The 18,982-nt window shown below is 51.0% G+C and overlaps 2 protein-coding genes across 3 annotated transcripts in view; one reads left to right on the top strand and one right to left on the bottom strand.

Annotated features, from left to right (window-relative positions):
* The window catches only part of CFAP100 (cilia and flagella associated protein 100), a 46,379-nt gene extending 36,241 nt beyond the window's left edge, over positions 1-10,138 (top strand). The window contains exons 14-17 of the mRNA XM_026501540.3: positions 6,385-6,520; positions 7,521-7,726; positions 8,732-8,825; positions 9,804-10,138. Of these exons, the coding sequence (XP_026357325.1) occupies positions 6,385-6,520; positions 7,521-7,726; positions 8,732-8,825; positions 9,804-9,917 (550 nt within the window). The 3' untranslated portion in view covers positions 9,918-10,138. The remainder of the gene's footprint in view (positions 1-6,384; positions 6,521-7,520; positions 7,727-8,731; positions 8,826-9,803) is intronic.
* Positions 10,139-10,366: 228 nt separating this feature from the next.
* Positions 10,367-18,982, bottom strand: part of ZXDC (ZXD family zinc finger C) — a 39,903-nt gene continuing 31,287 nt past the window's right edge. For both annotated transcript variants that reach the window (XM_048226895.2, XM_026501511.4), the window contains 3 exons: positions 15,757-15,926; positions 13,512-13,613; positions 10,367-11,950 (listed from right to left, as the gene is read on the bottom strand). In XM_048226895.2, coding sequence (XP_048082852.1) covers positions 11,864-11,950; positions 13,512-13,613; positions 15,757-15,926 — 359 coding nt within the window. In that variant the 3' untranslated portion in view covers positions 10,367-11,863. The remainder of the gene's footprint in view (positions 11,951-13,511; positions 13,614-15,756; positions 15,927-18,982) is intronic.

Genomic DNA, 18,982 nt, shown 5'->3' with positions numbered 1-18,982 from the left:
TGAGCCACCAGGCGCCCCTACATGATTTAGTCTTGGTAGATTTTGTGTTTCTAGAAATTTGTCCATTTTACCCAAGTTGTCCAGTTTGGAGGCTCACAGTTGATAGTACTCTCTCCTAATCCTTCTTATTTCTGCAGGATCAGTAGTGATGTTCCCACCTTCATTCTCATTTTAGTAACTTCAGATTTTTTTTCCTTAGTCCATCAAGCTAAGCGTTTGTCAATTTTATTGATCTTTTTGAAAAACTGTTTTCTATTCTCTATTTTGTCTTTCTCCTCTAATTTGTATTAAATCCTTCCTTCCACTAGCTTCAGGTTGAATTTGTTCTTTTTCTATAAATTCCTTAAGTTGTAAAGTTGGGTTGTTAGTTTGAGATCTCTTTTTTATTTTTTTATTTTTATTTTTTATTTATTTATTTTTTTAAAGATTTTTTTTATTTGACAGAGAGACAGTCAGTGAGAGAGGGAACACAGCAGGGGGAGTGTGAGAGGAAGAAGCAGGCTCCTAGCGGAGGAGCCTGATGTGGGGCTTGATCCCAGAACACCAGGATCACGCCCTGAGCCGAAGGCAGACGCTTAACGACTGTGCCACGCAGGTGCCCCGAGATCTCTTTTTTAAATGCAAGTTTTATCATCATAAATTCTCCTCTTAGCACCATAAATTTTGCTATGTGTCCAAAAAGTTTTGCTCTGTTGTGTTCTCAGGTTTCTTCATCCCTATTTTTTTCTAATTTCCCTTATGATTTCCTCTTTGATCCATTGGTTGTTTAAAATGTGTTCTTTAATTTCTACAACTTTGTGAAATTTTCCAGTTTTGCTTTTGTTAACAATTCCTAATTTCATCCAGTTGTTGACAGAGAAGTTTGTATAGTATCTATCTTCTTAAAAATCTATTGAAACTTAGTCTGTGGCCCTAATATTTGGGACATCCTGAAAAATGTCCCATTTGCCCTTGAGAGTGTATGCTTCTGTTGTTGGGTAGAGTTTTCTGTGTATGTCTGTTACTTCTAGTTGGTGTACTGAAATGCTTAAGTCTTCTGTTTCCCAATCTTCTGTCTGCTTGTTCTTCCACTATTGCAAAGGGGATACTGAAGTCTCTAACTATTATTACAGAATTAGTTCTCCCTTCCATCTGTAAGTTTTGGCTTCATATATTTTGGTAGTCTGTCATTAGGTGCATAAATGTTTATAATTGTTATATTTTCTTGTTGTATTGGACATTTATTAATATATAAGGTCCTTCTTTGTCTCTGGTAATTTTTTCTGTCTGATCCTAGTATTGCTACCCTTGCTCTCTCTTTTGGTTACTATTTGCATGGAGTATCTTTTCCCATCCTTTCACTTTCAACCCATTTGTGTCTTTGGATCTCAAGTGAGGCTCTTATAGACAGCATATAGTTGAATCATATGTGATCCATTCTGCCAGTCTCAGTCTTTTGATTGGAGTTTAGCCCATTTACATTTAAAGTAATTAATGATATGGTGGGACTTCTGTCATTGTACTTTTTGTTTCCTATATGCCTTATAGTTTTTGTCCCTCATATCCTGCAATACTGTTTTCTTTGTGTTTAGTTGATTGTTTGTAGTGACATGTTTAAATTCCTTTCTCATTTCCTTTTGTGTATATTCTATAGCTGTTTTCTTTGTGGTTAGCATGAGATTATATTTAATATCCTAAAGTTGTTACCACTCAAATTTGAATCTGTACCACCTTAACTTCAATAACATACAGAAACTCTGCTCCCTTACAGTTCCATCTTCATCCTTTTGGTTGCTGATGTCACAAATTTATGTCTCCATACATTGTGTGCTCTAAAACATAAACTAAAAATACTTTTAAATGTATGAGTCTCTTAAATTATGTCGAAAACAAAGAATACAGTTACAAACCAGTGTTACATGTTTACTAGCTTTTAAAATTGTCCACATTATACCTTTATTGAGATTTTTACTCTGTCATAGAACTTTAAGTTACTGTCTGATTTGCTTTCATTTCACTGTGCAGGACTCCCCTGAGCATTTTTGGCAGGGCAGATCTCATGGGAACAAACTCCTTCACTTTTGTTAATTAGGGTATGTCTTAGCTTCTCCCTCACTTTTAAAGGACAGTTTTGCCAGATACAGAATTCTTGGTTAACAGTTTTTTTTTTCCTCTGAGCACTTCGACTATATCTGTCTTCTGACCACCAAAATTTGTAATGAGAAATCTGCTGATAATCTTATTGAAGATCCTCTGTATGTAATGATTTGCTTCTCTCTTGCAGCTTTCAAAATTCTCTGGCTTTGGCTTTTTTTATCCCATGATAGTTTGATTATAATAATGTCTCAGTGTGGGGCTCCTTGATTTCCTCTTACTTGGAGTTCCTTGAGCTTCTTGGATGTTTATATTCATGTCTTTCATCCACTTTTAGAATTTTCATCCATGTTCTTCAAATCTTCTCTCTGCCCCCTTTTCTTTTCTCCTTCTGGGACTCCTATGATGCATATATTAGTCCTCTTGATGGTGTCCCACTCATTCCTTAGGGTCTGTTCACTTTTTTCTATCTTTTTCTTTCTGTTCCTCGGTCTTCATAGTTTCCACTGTCCTATCTTCAAGATCACTGATTCTTTCTTCTCCCTGCTCAGATCAGCCTTTGAATCCCTCTAGTGAATTCTTCATTTCCCTACTCCTTTGTGCATTGTTTTTGTTTATATGAATCTTGTGGGCTGTCTCGGTGTTGAGAAGCATCCTGCAGTGTAAACTTAGGTCTTTTCTGAGACTTTCCCTGGGCATGCATGGTCACTTTCTAATTTTTCCCATATATGCTGTTGTTTTTGTCTGTCCTTGGTCTTTAAGGTCTGGCTCTCCAAGGGGGAAAAAGCAAAAAATGAAGGGAGGAAAAAGCAATGGCCCCTTAAATCCCCTGGAAGTCAAGTGGGGGGTGAGGGGTTGGCTTGCAACAATGAAGGGAGAAGAAACAATGGCTGCCCGCCTATTTGCCTGTACCTCTGTGGTCAGACATAGCAATCACAGATCAGGGCACAGATTCCCAATATTTGGAGGACAAGGTCCTTTTGTGCCCACCCTACCTCCAACAGGCTGTGTGCTAGCTGCTCCAGAAAACCTGAACAGCTGCCTGCCACATGGCTGGGTGATGGCTGGGTAAATGTTATTATGCTTAGAGCTGAAATGGATGGAAATTAACCATAATTACCGTCCAAGCCTTCCCCTGGAAGTTGCAAGCTTTCAGTAGACTCCAGCGTTCCAAAATGGCTCTAGCAACAGGTTCTGCCAGTGCGATTACTGTCTAGTGGGGAGACAGATTCATGATGCTCCTGCTCTGCCGTCTTTCTCTATTTCAAATTTTTAAACTGTTGTTCTTTTTGCTGCTATTTCTGCAGGAATACGGTAACTGTTTCTCTTTTGCTTGGTCTTTTGAATGATCTTGATTCCTATTTGGTGGTCTTTGCCTTTTTTTTTTTCATACCAGTCTAGTAAGCTTTCTGGCTATACGTCCCCAGGTATTTATGAAGAATCATTTTGTTACCTTTCAAAAACTTGTTATAACTTCTGCAATTCAGCCCCACAGCTCTAAGAAAATTTCATACATATAAACGTACAAAAGTAGAGAGAATAGTACCATGAGTCCCCAGGGTCCCATCACCAGCTTCAGCAGTGATCAACTCAGAGCCAATCTCCTTTTACCTAGATCCCACCAACTTCTCCATCTCCCATATTATTTCAAAGCCAATTCCAGGCATGTATCATTTCATCTGCAAATATGCCAGTCAATATCTCTAAAAATATATGGACTCTTTAACATAATCACAATACCATCCTCACATTTAGAAAAACCAGTAATCCTTAATATTAAATATCCATAATCCATAAATGGTTGGAGTTTTTTAACTTAGTTTGAATTAGAATCCAAATAAGATCATGCTCTGCAATTGGCTGTGTCATCCAATCCCTTTCGATCTATAGGTTCCCTCTCCCATCCTGTTGTCCTCCTGCAGTCCGGCCATTGAAGAAACCAGGTCACTCTTCCAGCACTGAAGTGCTCCTTAGACTCTGTGTGCACTGGATTCCCCCCTAGAATCTGCATTTCTGACAAACATGCAGGTGAGATACAGGCTAGTCTGAGGATCAACGCTGAGCAGTATGTCCCTCATGCTTTTGCATTCCCATAAACTGGTAAGATCTAGTTGAGAAAACACTGTGACCCAACAACTTTACATCTAAAGACGACTAGTAGGGAAAGGGTATCTTTTTTTTTTTTTAAGATTTTATTTATTTATTAGACAGAGATAGAGACAGCCAGCGAGAGAGGGAACACAAGCAGGGGGAGTGGGAGAGGAAGAAGCAGGCTCATAGCAGAAGAGCCTGATGTGGGGCTTGATCCCGCAACGCCGGGATCGCGCCCTGAGCCGAAGGCAAACGCTTAACTGCTGTGCCACCCAGGCGCCCCGGGAAAGGGTATCTTTTTATCCCAGTTACCCTGATAGGAAATAGATCAACAACGAAAAGTCGCCCACCACCTGAACCACCACATCCACATAGCAAAGGAGGGTGAAAGCAGAGCAGCGCTGCGCCAGCTGTAGGATCACACTCACCAGTTAAGGCGATGAAAGTGAAGGAAGTATTAACAAAAAAAAAAGTTAAAACTGAATGCAATCATGTATCTTTTAGGACGAGTACCACTGACCCTAAACGTACCTGCCCCTACAACGGGCACATGTGGTTGGAGGGAAGTTGGTCCTGACACCCAGGACGTGCTCTCTGCTGTCATCCCAGGTGACCTGCATGAGTGCCACCAACACCTGGGCAGGCAGGCTGTGTGTTAGCTGCATGTGGTCTCTCTGGCCACCCCCCTCAGCCCCTCTCATACTCACAAGCTTCTGGTCTCGGCCGTCCACCCCAAAGCCAGGGAAATGTAGCCTGGAGGGTTCCTGGGAGTGGGGGAGCTGCTGGTGCTGGTGCAAATGATAGGCCATGGGACCCACAGTGGGTAAAGGAGCAGCAGCCCATGGTGCTTTGCTTAGGGTTGGGAAAATGTCAGTGGGTTCTATCAAGAAATGGGGGAAGAACCACAGAATCACCATGGGGGTGGCAGGGTCCCTCTGGGCCTCCCGGGCACTGCTGGTGGAGTGGCCAGATGCAGCTGCCCACACTGGGTGGACCCATGCCAGCCCTAAGAACAGGGATTCCTGCTCGGGAAATCCCAACATATGATGGTCAGTGTCTGCCATGATTGTGCAAGATTTTTATTTAATATTATTCTTTAAGTTTAGTATTTCACTTAAAAGTTGATTGTTGGCATTCTATTTCTAAATATATGCCCAAGGGTACATGGGTGGCTCAGTTGGTTAAGCGTCTGCCTTCAGCTCATGATCCCGGGGTCCTGGGATGGAGCCCCATGTCAGGCTCCCAGCTCAGTGGGGAGTCTGTTTTTCCTTCACCCTCTGCCCCCTTCCCTGCTTGTGTGCACGTACACTCTCTCTCTAATAAATAAAATCTTTAAAAATAAATATATGCCCAAGAGAATTGAGAACATGTCTTCACAGAAACCTGTCTATGAATGTTCACAGCAGCATAATTCCCAAGAGTCAAAAGGTAGGACCAACCATATGTCCATTTGGACAAAGTATGGTCCATCAGCACAGGGGACTGTCACACAGTCCTGAAAAAGAATGGAGTTCTGATAACATGCCGTAACATGGACAGACCTTGAAAACATTCTGCTGAATGAAGGAGCCAGACACAAAGGCTGCCACTGTATGGCTCCACACTTATGAAATGTCCAGGACAGACACACACTGGGGGGAAAGGGAAGGATGGAGAGTGATTACTAATGGGGACCGGGTTCCTCTAGGTGATGAAAATATTCTAAAATGAGATGATGAAGATTGTGCAATTGTGTAAATATCCTGACAACTACTGAACTGCAATTTTTTAAAGATTTTACTTATTTATTTGAGAGAAGAGCCCACGAGCAGGGGGAGGGGCAAAGGGGGAGGGAGAGAATCTCAAGCAGACTCCCCACCAAGCGTGGAGCCGACCCCAGGATCAAGCTTATGCCCCTGAGATCATGACCTGTGCTGAAATCAAGAGTCCGATGCTTAACGGACTGAGCCACCCAGGTGCCCCTTGATTTGTGCATTTTAAAAGAATTTTATAGGTATGTGAATTATACCTCAATAAAGCTGTTACTTATTTTTTGTAGTGTTAATTGTTAAAGATCTTAAATCTTAGTCCTGCATCTCAGCAGCATCTCTGGCCCCTGGGCACGCACTTTGCAGTCATGGCCCCTTAGCCCTCAGGACAGTGGCGGGGCAGTGAGGCTCAAGAGAGGTGAAGTGCTCAGAGCTGCGCTGAGTGGGCAGGGCCCTGCCGTCCCCCATCCAGGGACAGGGAGGTCAACCAGCTGAAGCAGTGGGTCACCACACTGATGATGTCCATCACCAAGGAGGAGGAGTCGGCCGCCGAGCTGGAGCTCAAAGCCCGAGTCTTCCACTACGGCGAGTACAAGGGTGCTCAGGAGGTAGGCTCCCCGTCAGCAGCCAGAGGGCAGCAGGCGTGCAGGGAGGGCGGGGGACCACGGGACTGGGGCCCCATCCATTTAAGAGCACATCTGAGAGCACCCAGTGCCCCTCACCACCTTCCAAGCTCTGTAGGCGTGATCGAGGGGCACCAGCTGAAGAAGGCCCTTGGTCCCCAAAGCAGAGCCACCCTGTAATTTTATGCCCCTTGGCCACTCAGCTGACCAGCACACCTCCTCCACTCCTTCCTTCTTTCATTCAACAAATACATCTGTTTCTTCAACACAAAATGTCCAGAAGGTGACCCTGCCCGGAGGAAGAAGTCATGTCCCTAAGCCATCCTGAAAGAGTGAGAATTCTGAGGGCACAGAGAGCCAAGAATGTTCCAGGCAGTGGTGCACCCTTCCTGACAGTGCACTTGGGGCCATAGTCACAGTCCTAGCTTCCTAATTCATTCAAGTTACTGTTGAGCACCTACTGTGTGCCAGAACCAGGCCAGGTACGCAGGATGCCACAACACACAGGCCGGTGCACCCCGCCTCCTCCCAGACAGACTCACTGGGTGCTGGCTGTGCCCCACTCCTGGCCTGAGCCTGTCTGTCTGCTAGTCCTCATTTAATCCTCACGCCTAGCCCATCTGCCCAGGGCCGCATAGAAAGTAGCTCATGGGACAGTGTCCTGTGGGGAGCTGAGGTTAGTGCAGGGGCAGAACAGGGCCCCAGAGGAGGGGACTGGGCCCCATGCGCACACCAAGGCAGCTGGGGTAGAGCCCCAGTAGTGGCTGGAACCCTGGGTCTGGCTGACCACAGGAGGGCAAGGACAGCTCTGGCCAAGAAAAATCCAAGTGTCCAAGCTGTTTCTCCCATGCTTGCTGAGCGTGCTGGGCAGGGCTTAGGGAGGTCAGCCACGTCACAGCAAGGGCACTGGGTGCGGCAGGCTGCGGAGCGGGGTTGTGGGGACAGAGGCCCACGCGACCCCTCTGCCAGCCTGCCCGCCTTGCAGGACAAGCTGTTGGAAAGCCTCAACCGCAAGGTGCTGGATGTGTACCGGCACTGCATCGGCGCCCAGCAGGAGTCCAGCCTGGGCACCGTGCAGATGCTGACCATCATCGAGCACCACCTGGATGAGCTGCTGGAGAACCTAGAGCGGGTACCCCAGATCAAGATCGAGCAGGCCGAGAAGGCCAAGGAGAAGGAGCGCCGCCTGAGGTGAGAGCCCGGCTCCTGCCCCACCCGGCGAGGTCTAACTGGGCCTCTCACGCGGTAGGGAGGGCGCTGAGGGAGAGGACACCCTCCACACCCCTGCTCCTGCTCTGGGCTGGCCCAGGCTGGCCCTGAGGACAGAGGTCAGATAATAGACCTGTCCTCAAAGAGATCCCAAACCAGGGGAGAGAGGACCCTGGTGCTCCATGCTGAAAGACAAAGCCAGGGGTCTACCAGAGAGGGCACCGAACTTAGCCCCAGTGAGGGAAGGCCCTCGTCTGAAGTGGGAGATGATGTGGGCTCAGGGAGCCCAGGAGCCAAAGTGAAGGTGTGGACAGCATGGCCTCACCCCAAGGACAAGGGACAGCAATGGCCATTTTCCCTGTTGGAGAGGGAAGAGACTGGCACTGCCAGAGCCCAGGGGAGGGAAGGTGAAGACTCGGGGAGAAACTGAGGAAGCCCAGTTTAGTGGCAGGGGCAGGCAGGAACACTTGGCAGTGTCAGAATGTTGGACACAGGCAGCATGGACCCATTCTCCAAGGGGAGGCCCAGGGAGCTCCCCAGAGACCCACTGGCTCCTCTGACCTGGGGGGCTGCCCAGTTCACTCACTCCATGCAGGGCCCTGAGACATCCGCAAAGAGACATCTGCCTCTCCCACAAGCACAGGGGCTCTTCTTCTGTGTCGCCTGTTCCATACCTGGGTGGGAACAGGCACGGGGCAAAGGTCTGATGACCAGAAGCACACACAGGTCAACCAGTGACCAGGGATGGGGACCAAGGAACGTGGTCCTCCAAGGGGTATGAGCTGATGGACCTGAGCCAGGAGCCCCTAAGAACAAGAGCAGAAGCCAACCTGGCCTGGCAGGGAAGAGTGGAGAGGAGTGGGGAGTTTTCTCCTAAAGGGAGGGCCATGGCCTGAGGGCTGCATGCAAGGAGCTGGGAAAGGGATCTGGGAGCTTCCCCAGGCGCCTCCAGTCCTTAAACCGTGTTGCGCTGCCCCTGGCACCAAGACTCCGCGAAGAGAAGGTCCTGATGCAGAAGCAGCTGCAGGAGGAGCGTCTGCAGCGGGCCCAGGCCCGGGCCCAGGCTGAGATCAAGAAGAAGGTAGGCAGGGTGGCCCCGGGGAGTCACTGCAGGGGGAAGAGCCCCACGACCAGGCACAGTGGGGCTGGGAGGGGCTGGGGGCCTGCAACCAAGCCTGGCTCACCCCCTTTGCAGGTGCTAATTGCTGAGGTCCTGGGGGAAAGATGGGGCCATCAGAGTAAGGCTGGGATAGAGCAGTGTCTCCCGTTCCTGGTCCACCAGCCCTGCTGCCCCTCAGGACCCACTTCCTCTGCAAATCCTCCCCTGGGGTTGCCTGCCTTCCTGTACACGAACTCCTGGTGGGTGACGGCCTGGCGAGTGCCCTCCCAGCCCTACCCAGGTGCAGCCCTCGGCTCCCAGAGCAGGTGGGAGCAGCTCAGCCCCGGCGAGGTCCCACCATACCACCGACACTACAGCCAGACCCCAGCCTCCAGCCCATCACCCGTCACTAGGGTTTCCCCTGGCTGCCCCATGGGGAACAGCCTAGAGCAGCCACTTCCTTCTGTACCTGGCAGCAGGAGGTATGCTCCCTAAAGCAGGCCTAAGCCCAAATACAGCCCCCAGCAGACAGATGAGGCCGAGGGGCTGCTCTCTGAATACAGTAACACTCTCCACGCTGTCACACGGGGACGGCAGACACTGTGGGGTCTCCCCCTTAAATCCCTGGAGCAAAGGAAGCGGGCTCCCTCTGTTTAGCCAGGTACATCCCGTGTTTCCAGGTGCACCCCACAATGCACACGTATCTACGGGCCCACGGCCCAGGGAGCAGGCTCTGGAAATGCTGGGGAGACTCACTCCCGAGTCATTTCAGAACAGCTCCAGCCCTGAGCCCACAGGCTGACAGGGAAGGCCGGGACGTCCCCTGGGCCCCATAGCCCCAGCGCACCAGCTTCCAGGCACGCTCGGGACACGGGCATCTGACGCTTCAGGGCCTGGGCAGCGCCTCCCGGTGCAGGGAGGCCGCGGGGCACAGGCTCACAGAGCCCGCTCACTCTGCAGAGAGGCAGGAGACTGGTGAGTCGCTCCCGGCCCCCAGCTCTCAAAGCAAAGCAGGAGCCTGAGCATGTGCTGATGGACAACGACGAGGAGGAGCAGCTGCTGTTCTTCACGTAGCCTCCCCACACTGGCTGGCCATCGCCCGCAGCACAGCAAGGACAGCAGCAGGAAGCAGGGGCAGGGCGGGCTGGCCTGCGGCAGCTGTCGCCATATCCCCGTGCCCCTACCAGCCTCCCACTGTACATTTACTTACTCGTGTGAAATAAACGCCCCCTCTTTGGTGGCCTCATGGCCTGTTGAACGAGGCAGTCTGGTTCCACTGTCCACACCCTGCCCTCTAATCCCTGAACCCTCAGCCCATGCTTGAGGAAGGAGCTCATCCTGGCCCTCGGGTAAGATGGCTGCTTTGAGACAGACGGCCAAGTCCACACTGAGATGTGATGTGCAAAGACAAGGAAAGGAGGCAGCAAGCTGGGAGGAGGAGAGGGTTCTCACTACTGAAGACAAAACATGACGTCCACGCTACACGCACACTTCTGTGAGGTAAAGCCAAGCGACACTGTCAGTACCTGACTATACAAAAACTTTTATTCGTTTGTACCACAAGTTGGGCCCACTGCCACCAGGGAACCCAGTGCCCAGAAAACTGACAGCCAGTACCAATCACATCGTGGTGGTGGACATTCCCAGGGGGACGTTCCGGGGGAAGTTCCAGGGACCCACCCCAGAGAGAGCATCTCCGTGGCCCAGCCCCTCCTCCCATCGGAAAGACAGTGCAGTGTGGCCATCAGGCCACCCGGCCCCCAAGGGCCACCCTGGCAGGCAGGCTGGCTCCTTGTGGAGGGAGGGGGCTGCTGGGCGACCTGGAGGCTGACGCAGCACAGAGCTCTGTGGGTAAAACTCTTTATAAATGGGGCCCAAGTTCCTGTGGGTGGAGAAGCACCCTGGAGACAGCACCTCAGAGCAGGGCAGAGAGAGGACTCACCACCAAATGCTGGGGTCATTCCCAAAAGCCCAAGGCCAAAAACTCAGAAATAAAGAAACACAGGCCAGGCAGAGTTTGGACACGTCCAAGTCCAAGAACCAAAACGGCATGTGAGTCAACGTGCGCCTCCAAGGCACAAGGCAAAAGACAGCACTTCGGAGCGGCCCTGTGGCCAGTCCCGCTGACAGATAAATCCGTTCTAGGTCATCAGCTCGCCGCCGGTGCAGAAGTGCACAGGACAGCGCGCACCCATCTGCACCTGCGGCGTGCGTGCCGTTCTCCCTGTCCCCCGTGACTGCGTGCACGCAACCGTGACTGTAGAAACCGGGCACAAATTCTTAATCAACACGCACACTCGGATACAGAATTTAGAAAAATGTAAAGTTTTACCTCTACCATGCCCAAATTAGGGACTTTAAATTTGGCCTCTCTGCGAGGGCTCGCGAACAGCGCCCCAGTGTGTGCCCCTCTGCACCCCCCCCCACGGGCTGCCCGCCCGCTCTGCCAAAACAGGGATTCGAATTTGGCTTCACTGTGACAACGGGACGCTTCTGCCCTAGGGCGTGATGGAATCAGCCCAACCACAACCGGCACCCAAGGGGCTGGGAAACAGCCTGTTAGCTCTCATAAAGGGAAACGGTTTCTAGATCTCTCTCAGGCCAAATGCTGAAACACGGAAGGAGAAAGATCCCATTTGCTTTTACTACAGATGAAGTCCCATCCGACAAGGGAAGCTGTGCTCTACCCTACTTCCCGCCGAAGGCTGTTTTCCTTCTGCGGCGCGGGCTCCATGGCTTAGATCACAGGGAACGAGGGCTGTCTGCGCACCGCCAAGCCCGGGAAAGGCGTGTGCTTTGCCCTGAGGGGCGATTTCAAGGAATACTGCCCCAAACTGGTTCCTGATAAAATGTACCAAAAACATGTTTGGGAACCGTGCCCCAAAGTCTCGGAGGAACTAGGCTAGCCTTCTGAGCAGAAACCCAGGGGGGTCTCCCCCAGGCCTGTAAACCACGTCAGGGAGTCTCGGAGGCCGCAGACTGGAGGCGTGGCCTGCAGGCCCCAGGGCAGAGGGCCGCTGTCACTGCAGGTCCCGCAGGTTGATGGTGCTCCCCGCACACCGCACCTCCTCAGGCCCGGCAGCCCCTCCAGCTGCAGGAAGCACCTCCTGAAAACCAAGCAGAGCGGTGAGGGGCAGAGCTGGGGGCTGGGCAGCGCAGGACCGCCTCCCACAAGGCAGCCCTGCGGCCGCACACAGCCAGCCTCATAACCCAGTAAGGCCCCCGTCACTTGCCTAAAGCAAACTTGTTTTCCCCTTATTTTCACATACATCCCTTGAAGAAAGAAACTTTAGCATAAACAAAAAGGCGGCAAAGTGAACTTAATGATGCTGTGTTGCAGGTCTCCTCAGAAATGTGATGTCCTTGTCTCACTAAGAACCCTCTCCGCACTCTGCATGGGGAAGCACCTCTCCCGGTTCCTGCCTGTCTGTGGGCCTCATCAATGGCGGCGCCACGGCCCACCTAACCCACCTCCTCCGGCTAGAACACTCCCACAGCATTAGATTCAAGGCCATGGGGAACATCTTTTGGCCAATTATTTGTCCACTACCAGATTTAAGAACGATCTCATGAGTGGGAATACCAGGCAGAATGGAGTCAACATCCGTGAGGTTTTCTGAATGCACATTCCCAAACTGCATTTGAAGGAACCCCCACTCCAGCTGTCTGGGAGCCCCACCCACCCCTCTGTTTCCCAGCACTTAACTCGGTATTTATTTTTGACCTTTTAAGGAAAATGTTGAACAGCCCAATTTGAATACAAGAAACTAAATTACCATGTGTAGGAATTTTAAAAATATGTATTTAAGGCAGAACTGTTAGAAATTTGATAAGCTACCTACTCTATGTTACAGCCAAATCTAAACTGCCCGCCGCCACCTATACTTGGTTTATTCACTTATTTAGCAAACTAACATTCCTGGCTGTGTTTCCCCATAGGTCCAAACTTGGCTGGCCCAGGGGCGCGGGGTGGCACAGTCAGTTAAGCATCCCACCCTTGGCTTCCGCTCAGGTCTGATCTCAGGGTTGTGAGATCGAGCCCCATGTTGGACTCTGTGCTCAGTGCAGAGTCTTCGTGGGTTTCTCTGCCTCTCCCTCTGCCCCTGCACCCCCCCACAAATAAATAAATAAATCTTTAAAAACAAAAACTGGCCAGCCTATTTCCCGTAGGAGAAAGTGACTAGAATTTTTTTTATATATATTTCAAAGAGCATTTTTTTTAAGATTTTATTTATTTGTCAGAGAGAGCAAGCGAGAGCGGGCAAGCACAAGCAGGGAGAGTAGCAGGCAGAGGGAGAAGGAGGCTCCTTGCCGACACAGGGCTCGAGCCTAGGACCCTGCGATCATGACCTGAGCTGAAGGCAGAGGCTTAACCAACTGAGCCACCCAGGTGTCCTGTGACTAGAATTTCTAAATATAAAATATTTGAAGAGTGTATTAAATTTCACCTTATTTACAAGTAGGAGCTACACTGGGGAGCAACCCTGAGCTTTATTCTTAGTCTTTTATTTCTTGGTCATTTACCCACTTTTTCTAGAAAGCAGCAAAACATCCTGGCAACCAACCCAATGAGTCTCCCCTTGAGCCCCACCTCAGTGACAAGCCTCAGAAACCCAAAAGCATCATGACAGTCTTACTAACAAACCCAGAGTTGTAAGGCATCCAGACCTGGAGGACATAGACGGGCACATCGACAGCGAACAGGGGGTGCAGGGTGGAAGGCTGCGGGCCGAGAACCAATGGCGAGGCTGCTTCACCTGAGGAGTCATCCTGGGGAGGCAATGGCATGTTTCATTTACCAAGCACAGCAACATTCCTCACCTTGGCCTGAGGAGTCCCCGTCACTCTGATATACACTCCCTGGATTCCAGGCGAGGCCACATAGGGAGCCAGGTGAGGCCTAAGGACCCAGCAGTCACTGGAATCGGGGGCTGGGGGCTGTTCACCCCTCTTCCTGGTCCTCAGTCTCTCACCTTATTCCCAGCTTGAGGCTCACACCACCTGCCATCTGGCTGTTCCCCACTCCTAGGCCCTTCCCCTAGAACTCTCCCACATTCAATAGCTCCCCTCAGCCTAGGCCCCGATTTTCCTCCTGTAGGTTGTTCCTGAACTCTGGTGGAGGCTCTCGGCGCCCTCCCTGGGGGCTCTCTGGCTCTCCAGCGGCCACCTCACAGCACACAAGAAGGCCCACCTCTGCCCCAACCCACAGTCAAGCTGGAAGGGACAAGAGAGCACAGGTCTGTGGAGCGGGGGAGGCTCCTAGGCCCCTGATAATCAAGTAAGAAAAGGGACACCATCTGACATTTCAGCTTTCATCTCCAGCCCACGGTGGCCCACAGCCCCACCGCTCAACTCCCAGTGTCACCGCCACCATCAGCATGACCCATCCCCTCCCCAGCCTCAAGAACCTTCTGTGCTGAGTGCCATCATTCCCACTTCACAGACAATAAAACTAAGGCCCAGAGTACTTAAGTACCTTGCCCATGACAACACCAACTGGTAAGGGAAAGGTGGAGAATTAAAAGTGAGTTTTTTCCACCTCAAGGCTCCCACCTTCAACTGGGTGTCTCTTAAACAGCAGCTTCTCCATTTCCAACAAGCGCCTTTTCTGCAACGGTACCAGCTTCCCTGAAGCCTCCGCATCAGAAGCTCCAGTCCTGCCTTCCCCACATCTCGCCTGTCAGCCGTGACCGTGTTCAGAAGGGCTCGCTGCTCCCCCCACTTCCACAGCCCCATCTTGGAAGAGCCCTGACCTCTTCACTGCTCCAACCCCCTGGCCCCACACCTGGAAAGAGACCTGTTTTCCTGTTCACGTCTGCAGACCGGTCTTCCTAGGTCCCGCCCCCACCAAATGCTTACATTAGCTTCTTATTTTCTGTATGAGCAAGGCCACTCCCTGGCCCCGTCTTCCAGGCCCTCCGCACCCCTTCCAGACTCTTCACAGCCAGCTCGGCCCTATCTCCTCACGAAGCCTCTCGCAGGACTACAGAACCCAAGGATCTGGCCACCCTATTCTTCGGAGTCAGCTCGGCACTCAGAAGTCCTCGGATATCTCTGTGCCTCCCCAGGCACGCGGTACTCTAAGGCCCTAGAGCGCCGAGAACACAGGAGATGCTCAGGGGAGAGGGGGCACGTGATCAGGCCAGGTCGGAGCTACGTACCCTCAGCCTCCACGCCTCTTCTCTCCCCAGACAGTCCCAATTTATTGTCCCTCTTCCGGCCCCTCAGAAACGAGACTGCAAACAAGGGTGCGCACAGGGCTGTGGTCAGTGTGTCCAGTGAGTGTTCAGGGAGTGGCTGCCGGCCGCAGGCACCTGCTGGGCCCCGGGCACAGTCCAGGGGCTGTCTGGCCTGCCCTCTAGGGGCTCATTTTGTAGGGAAGAAAGGCCCGGCGGGGGAAGCCAGCATCTTTAAGCCATAAAGCCTATACCCTTGGCTGCACCGCGAGCGCTCCCCAGACACAGGACTGCCAAGCTGCGTGAGCAAGCCCCTTCACCCCAGCCCTGACAAGAGCGGAGGGGTCTGCGGACGGGTGGGGCCGTGCGAGGCCTCCCGTGGCTCACCGTGGGCAGCGCGAACAGCTGCAAGGAGGCTTGAGGCCGGACCAGGGCCTCACCTCCACCTCACGGCACTCCCAGGAAATGTGGCACACAGACACAGGGGGCATGGGGACACTGAAGCGTCCATCCTAGTGAAGACGAAAGCTCAGACAAATAGAGTGGGACAGAGCGGGAGGAAGGGAGGAACTGGGGTGACAGAGACATCATCCAGGGCTTGGGATGGTCTAAAGCAGGGTGGGGGCAGTTCCCGAGAGGAAGGAGCACTGGAGGGGTAGAGGCTCGGGAAACACCGCTCAAAGCCCAGCCCCCAGATCCCACCTGGTGACCACCATGGTTCGCTCGCTGGCTCTTACCTGCAGTAGCTGGACCTGAACGCACTGCACACCGGCCACCGGAGCTGGTCCTGGCAGGCCTCCGCTGGGCACCACGACGTTCCCACACAACCAACCAGTCTGGCTGGTGTGGAAATGAGTAGGACTGACTTTGCCACCGTTCATTTTCCTCTGAGCGGACCCCGAGGCTCCTGCGATGAAACAGACAAACCAACACGTGCAGTGTACCACACACTGCTCGGGCCCTGGCCTCACTGAGGCCGCACTCGGGGACACAGCCTCCCCATTGTCACTGTGCACAGCCCTGCAGACTTCAAACTAGTCAACAGGGAGAGTCATGGGCTTAAGAGGTGTAAAAAACCAAGATTTTGATTAGAAAGCATAGCAAACTTATCTACGTGTCTTCTGGACATTCAGCGATCAGACCCCCGGGGCCCGTGTCACAGGGGCAGAGGCTCCTCCTTACCCCGCAACCCCAAGAGCTGCAGGCACACAGGAGACCCCGGACGCCGGAGCACAACTACCGGGCAGAACCATACAATCGCAGAAAAGGAAGAAGGGAAGAAAGCCGGCCGGCCCATCCCACCCTCGGGCCCCTCGGTGTTTGCTAAATAAGCCACCAGATCCTTCAGGCTGTTTTCTGTCCAGCTTCCTCTTCAAAAGTCATCGCTTGTTATTTCATAAAAACGTGCTTTTTAAAATACTGAAGTACAAAGAAGAAACAAATAATCCAGACATCCAGAAAGGGTTTCTCTGATACTCGCGCAGTTCGAGAGCAGTGCGAAACCCCAAAGACCAGCGGCCGGGATCAAATCCTGGCTCCACCCCTGACTCTGCCACCTGGCCTTGGACAAGCAACCTGAGCTCCGGCCTCAATGTTCCCTCCCTGTGAAATGGGAACAATACTCCCTACCTCAAAGTCTTGGGAGGATTAAACAGATATGTCATGCAAGTTTAGAAGAGTGCCTGAGTAAGCGCCAAGGAATTTCAGGTGCTGTGACAGCTGTGTCCAGGGACATGCGTACATGAATGACTTTATAAAGACAATTTTGCAATGAACATCATATAAGTTAACAAGAATAAAAGCATCTGATTTTTGTTGAATTTAATAAAATGAAAAGGAACAAGTGAAACTGCAGGATGTGCTGAACTTCCAGAAAATACATCTTCATGAAAATATCTAATGACCTAACGTTAAAGGGAAAAGAGGAAACACATGAAAGGCTGCATTCTTTGTGTAGGTTTTTGTACTGGAAGGTTCCATTTTAAATAGGAACAGCTGATTCCGGCACACAGCACGAGCCAGCAAGTTACAGCAAGTGTGCCTTCGGTCTTGATGCCAACACCAGCGTAGAGGTCCCCACTCCGGACCTGTGCTGTGTGCGTGCCCCGCGCCACGCCCTGCCCGCTTCTGCCCATCGCCCTCGTGGCGTCTCTGCATGCCCGGGAGCGCTCACACCCGGGGCTGTCTGTGGCTGCAGCACGCACCGGACAACCTGGCTGCCATGAGCTCTGGGGCCATGTCTCCTTAACCCCCAGCACTTGACAGACTCCGCGGGGGGGGGGGGGGCACTGTAAGCCGCGGTGCATTTTCCGGCCCACAGCCTGGTACTTCCTTCCTGGGCGCCTGAGGGATTCTTCACCTTGGTGGCAAGTCTTGGTTTTCCAGGGAGTACATTTGGTGCCCCCTTCAATGCAGGGAAACGTAGTTCCATTATAGCTTTGAGTATGTCCGTCCCACTTCCGTCTGCCAGCTTCTCTGCCTCAGGGACCCCAGTGCCCTCTTGCTGGATGAGCTCTGGCTGTCATCCATGCTTCTCCCAACTGCTCTGCAGCTTCCAGACAGCAGACCAGGGCTGGGACTGGGGTGAGCAAGCAAGGTGAGGGGCTAGGGCCCGGGATCCACCCACTCTTCTTTAACAGTAAGAAACTCCGTGTCACTGGCTCTTCTCCCTGACCATGCACGCTACTCCCCTCAACTCTGGCTTTTTACCTGAATGCGTTGTTATGCTTTAAAGTCTTTTCTCACCCTAGCATATTTCCCTGTGATAAACACATGTACATAAATTAAAATTCTAGCTTTCTACTTAAATATACTTTCTAGGAGTTGAAATCCTCATGTGAAAAATCAAGTTACCTGCAATTTTTAGTAACGCAAACCCATCCAGAATGACAAAACCTATTAGAAACTTCGATGATGATGAAATATCAAAAGCAACATTGCCCCGAGAACGCATGGAGAACAGCAACACTGCCTGTTCTCCAGGAGGCTCACGGGGCTGTGGGCGAGCACTACTCATTGCCAGACTCAGACACGGACAGCATACCTTTTTACCAATTAAAAAACATCTTAAATAAAATGCTCGTGTGCTTTAAATGTCATTTCATCACAATTACAGGTCTTTGCAGCTACAACTTGGGGGGAACTGTGCCACGGAGCCCAAGCAGCACGGGCAGTCAGTACTGTCAGGACAGTGCTCATTCCCCATGAAAGGTCCGATTTCATTTTTCAGTTCAAACAAACATATTGAAACATGGTTCAAGGGATATTATGAAAACCACTATGAAACCAACTAAGGGAAGCATTAAGTCATGTATCTTTTTAAGCTACTTTTAAAAGCAAGCAAGATATAAATATGTATATCTAATGCTCATTATCTAGCTTTATAAGATAAAAACACCACCATTCTGAGCCATTTCTCATTTATTTCACAATGATTCAATGAAAGCTGTGGAGCTCATGCTCTATGTTACCTGTGAAGGAAGAAGAATGGTCAAAGCCTTGTGTCCCTTCACTAGATGTGTGCTGGCACGTATGCTATGTAAATGATGGGGAAATTAAGTAAAAACATGTGAACAAAATCACAAACAGATCCCATTTAATTTTGCCAGACATCGGCGTTACAGGTTTCCATAAAAAACAGTATACACTGCTGAAAAACTAGTCGGTAACCAGAATATAATTGTATTTTTGTTAGAAGGATGTAAGAGCATTAGTTTTATAACAGGAAGTAAGACAGACTGGAACTAGAATACCTGGTGACAGATCATCGCGAAACTGGCTCTAATTACTGTATTAGCACACACTTCATCACATTCTCTTCTCACCCTGTCCCTTCACCTGGCCCCTGACAGTCCGGCAGTCCTGCAGACGCCACAGTTACACTGACCGCAATCACCGCCCTTAAACGGAAGTGCTCTAGCACCTTCTCCAGTTAACAACTCTTCCTGGGGATGAGATGTTCAC

The sequence above is a fragment of the Ursus arctos genome, unplaced genomic scaffold (genome assembly GCF_023065955.2).
Source record: "Ursus arctos isolate Adak ecotype North America unplaced genomic scaffold, UrsArc2.0 scaffold_14, whole genome shotgun sequence".
Lineage (NCBI taxonomy): Eukaryota > Metazoa > Chordata > Mammalia > Carnivora > Ursidae > Ursus > Ursus arctos.
The sequence above is the reverse complement of the archived record's forward strand: the minus strand, read 5'-3'. Positions and strand labels throughout refer to the sequence as shown.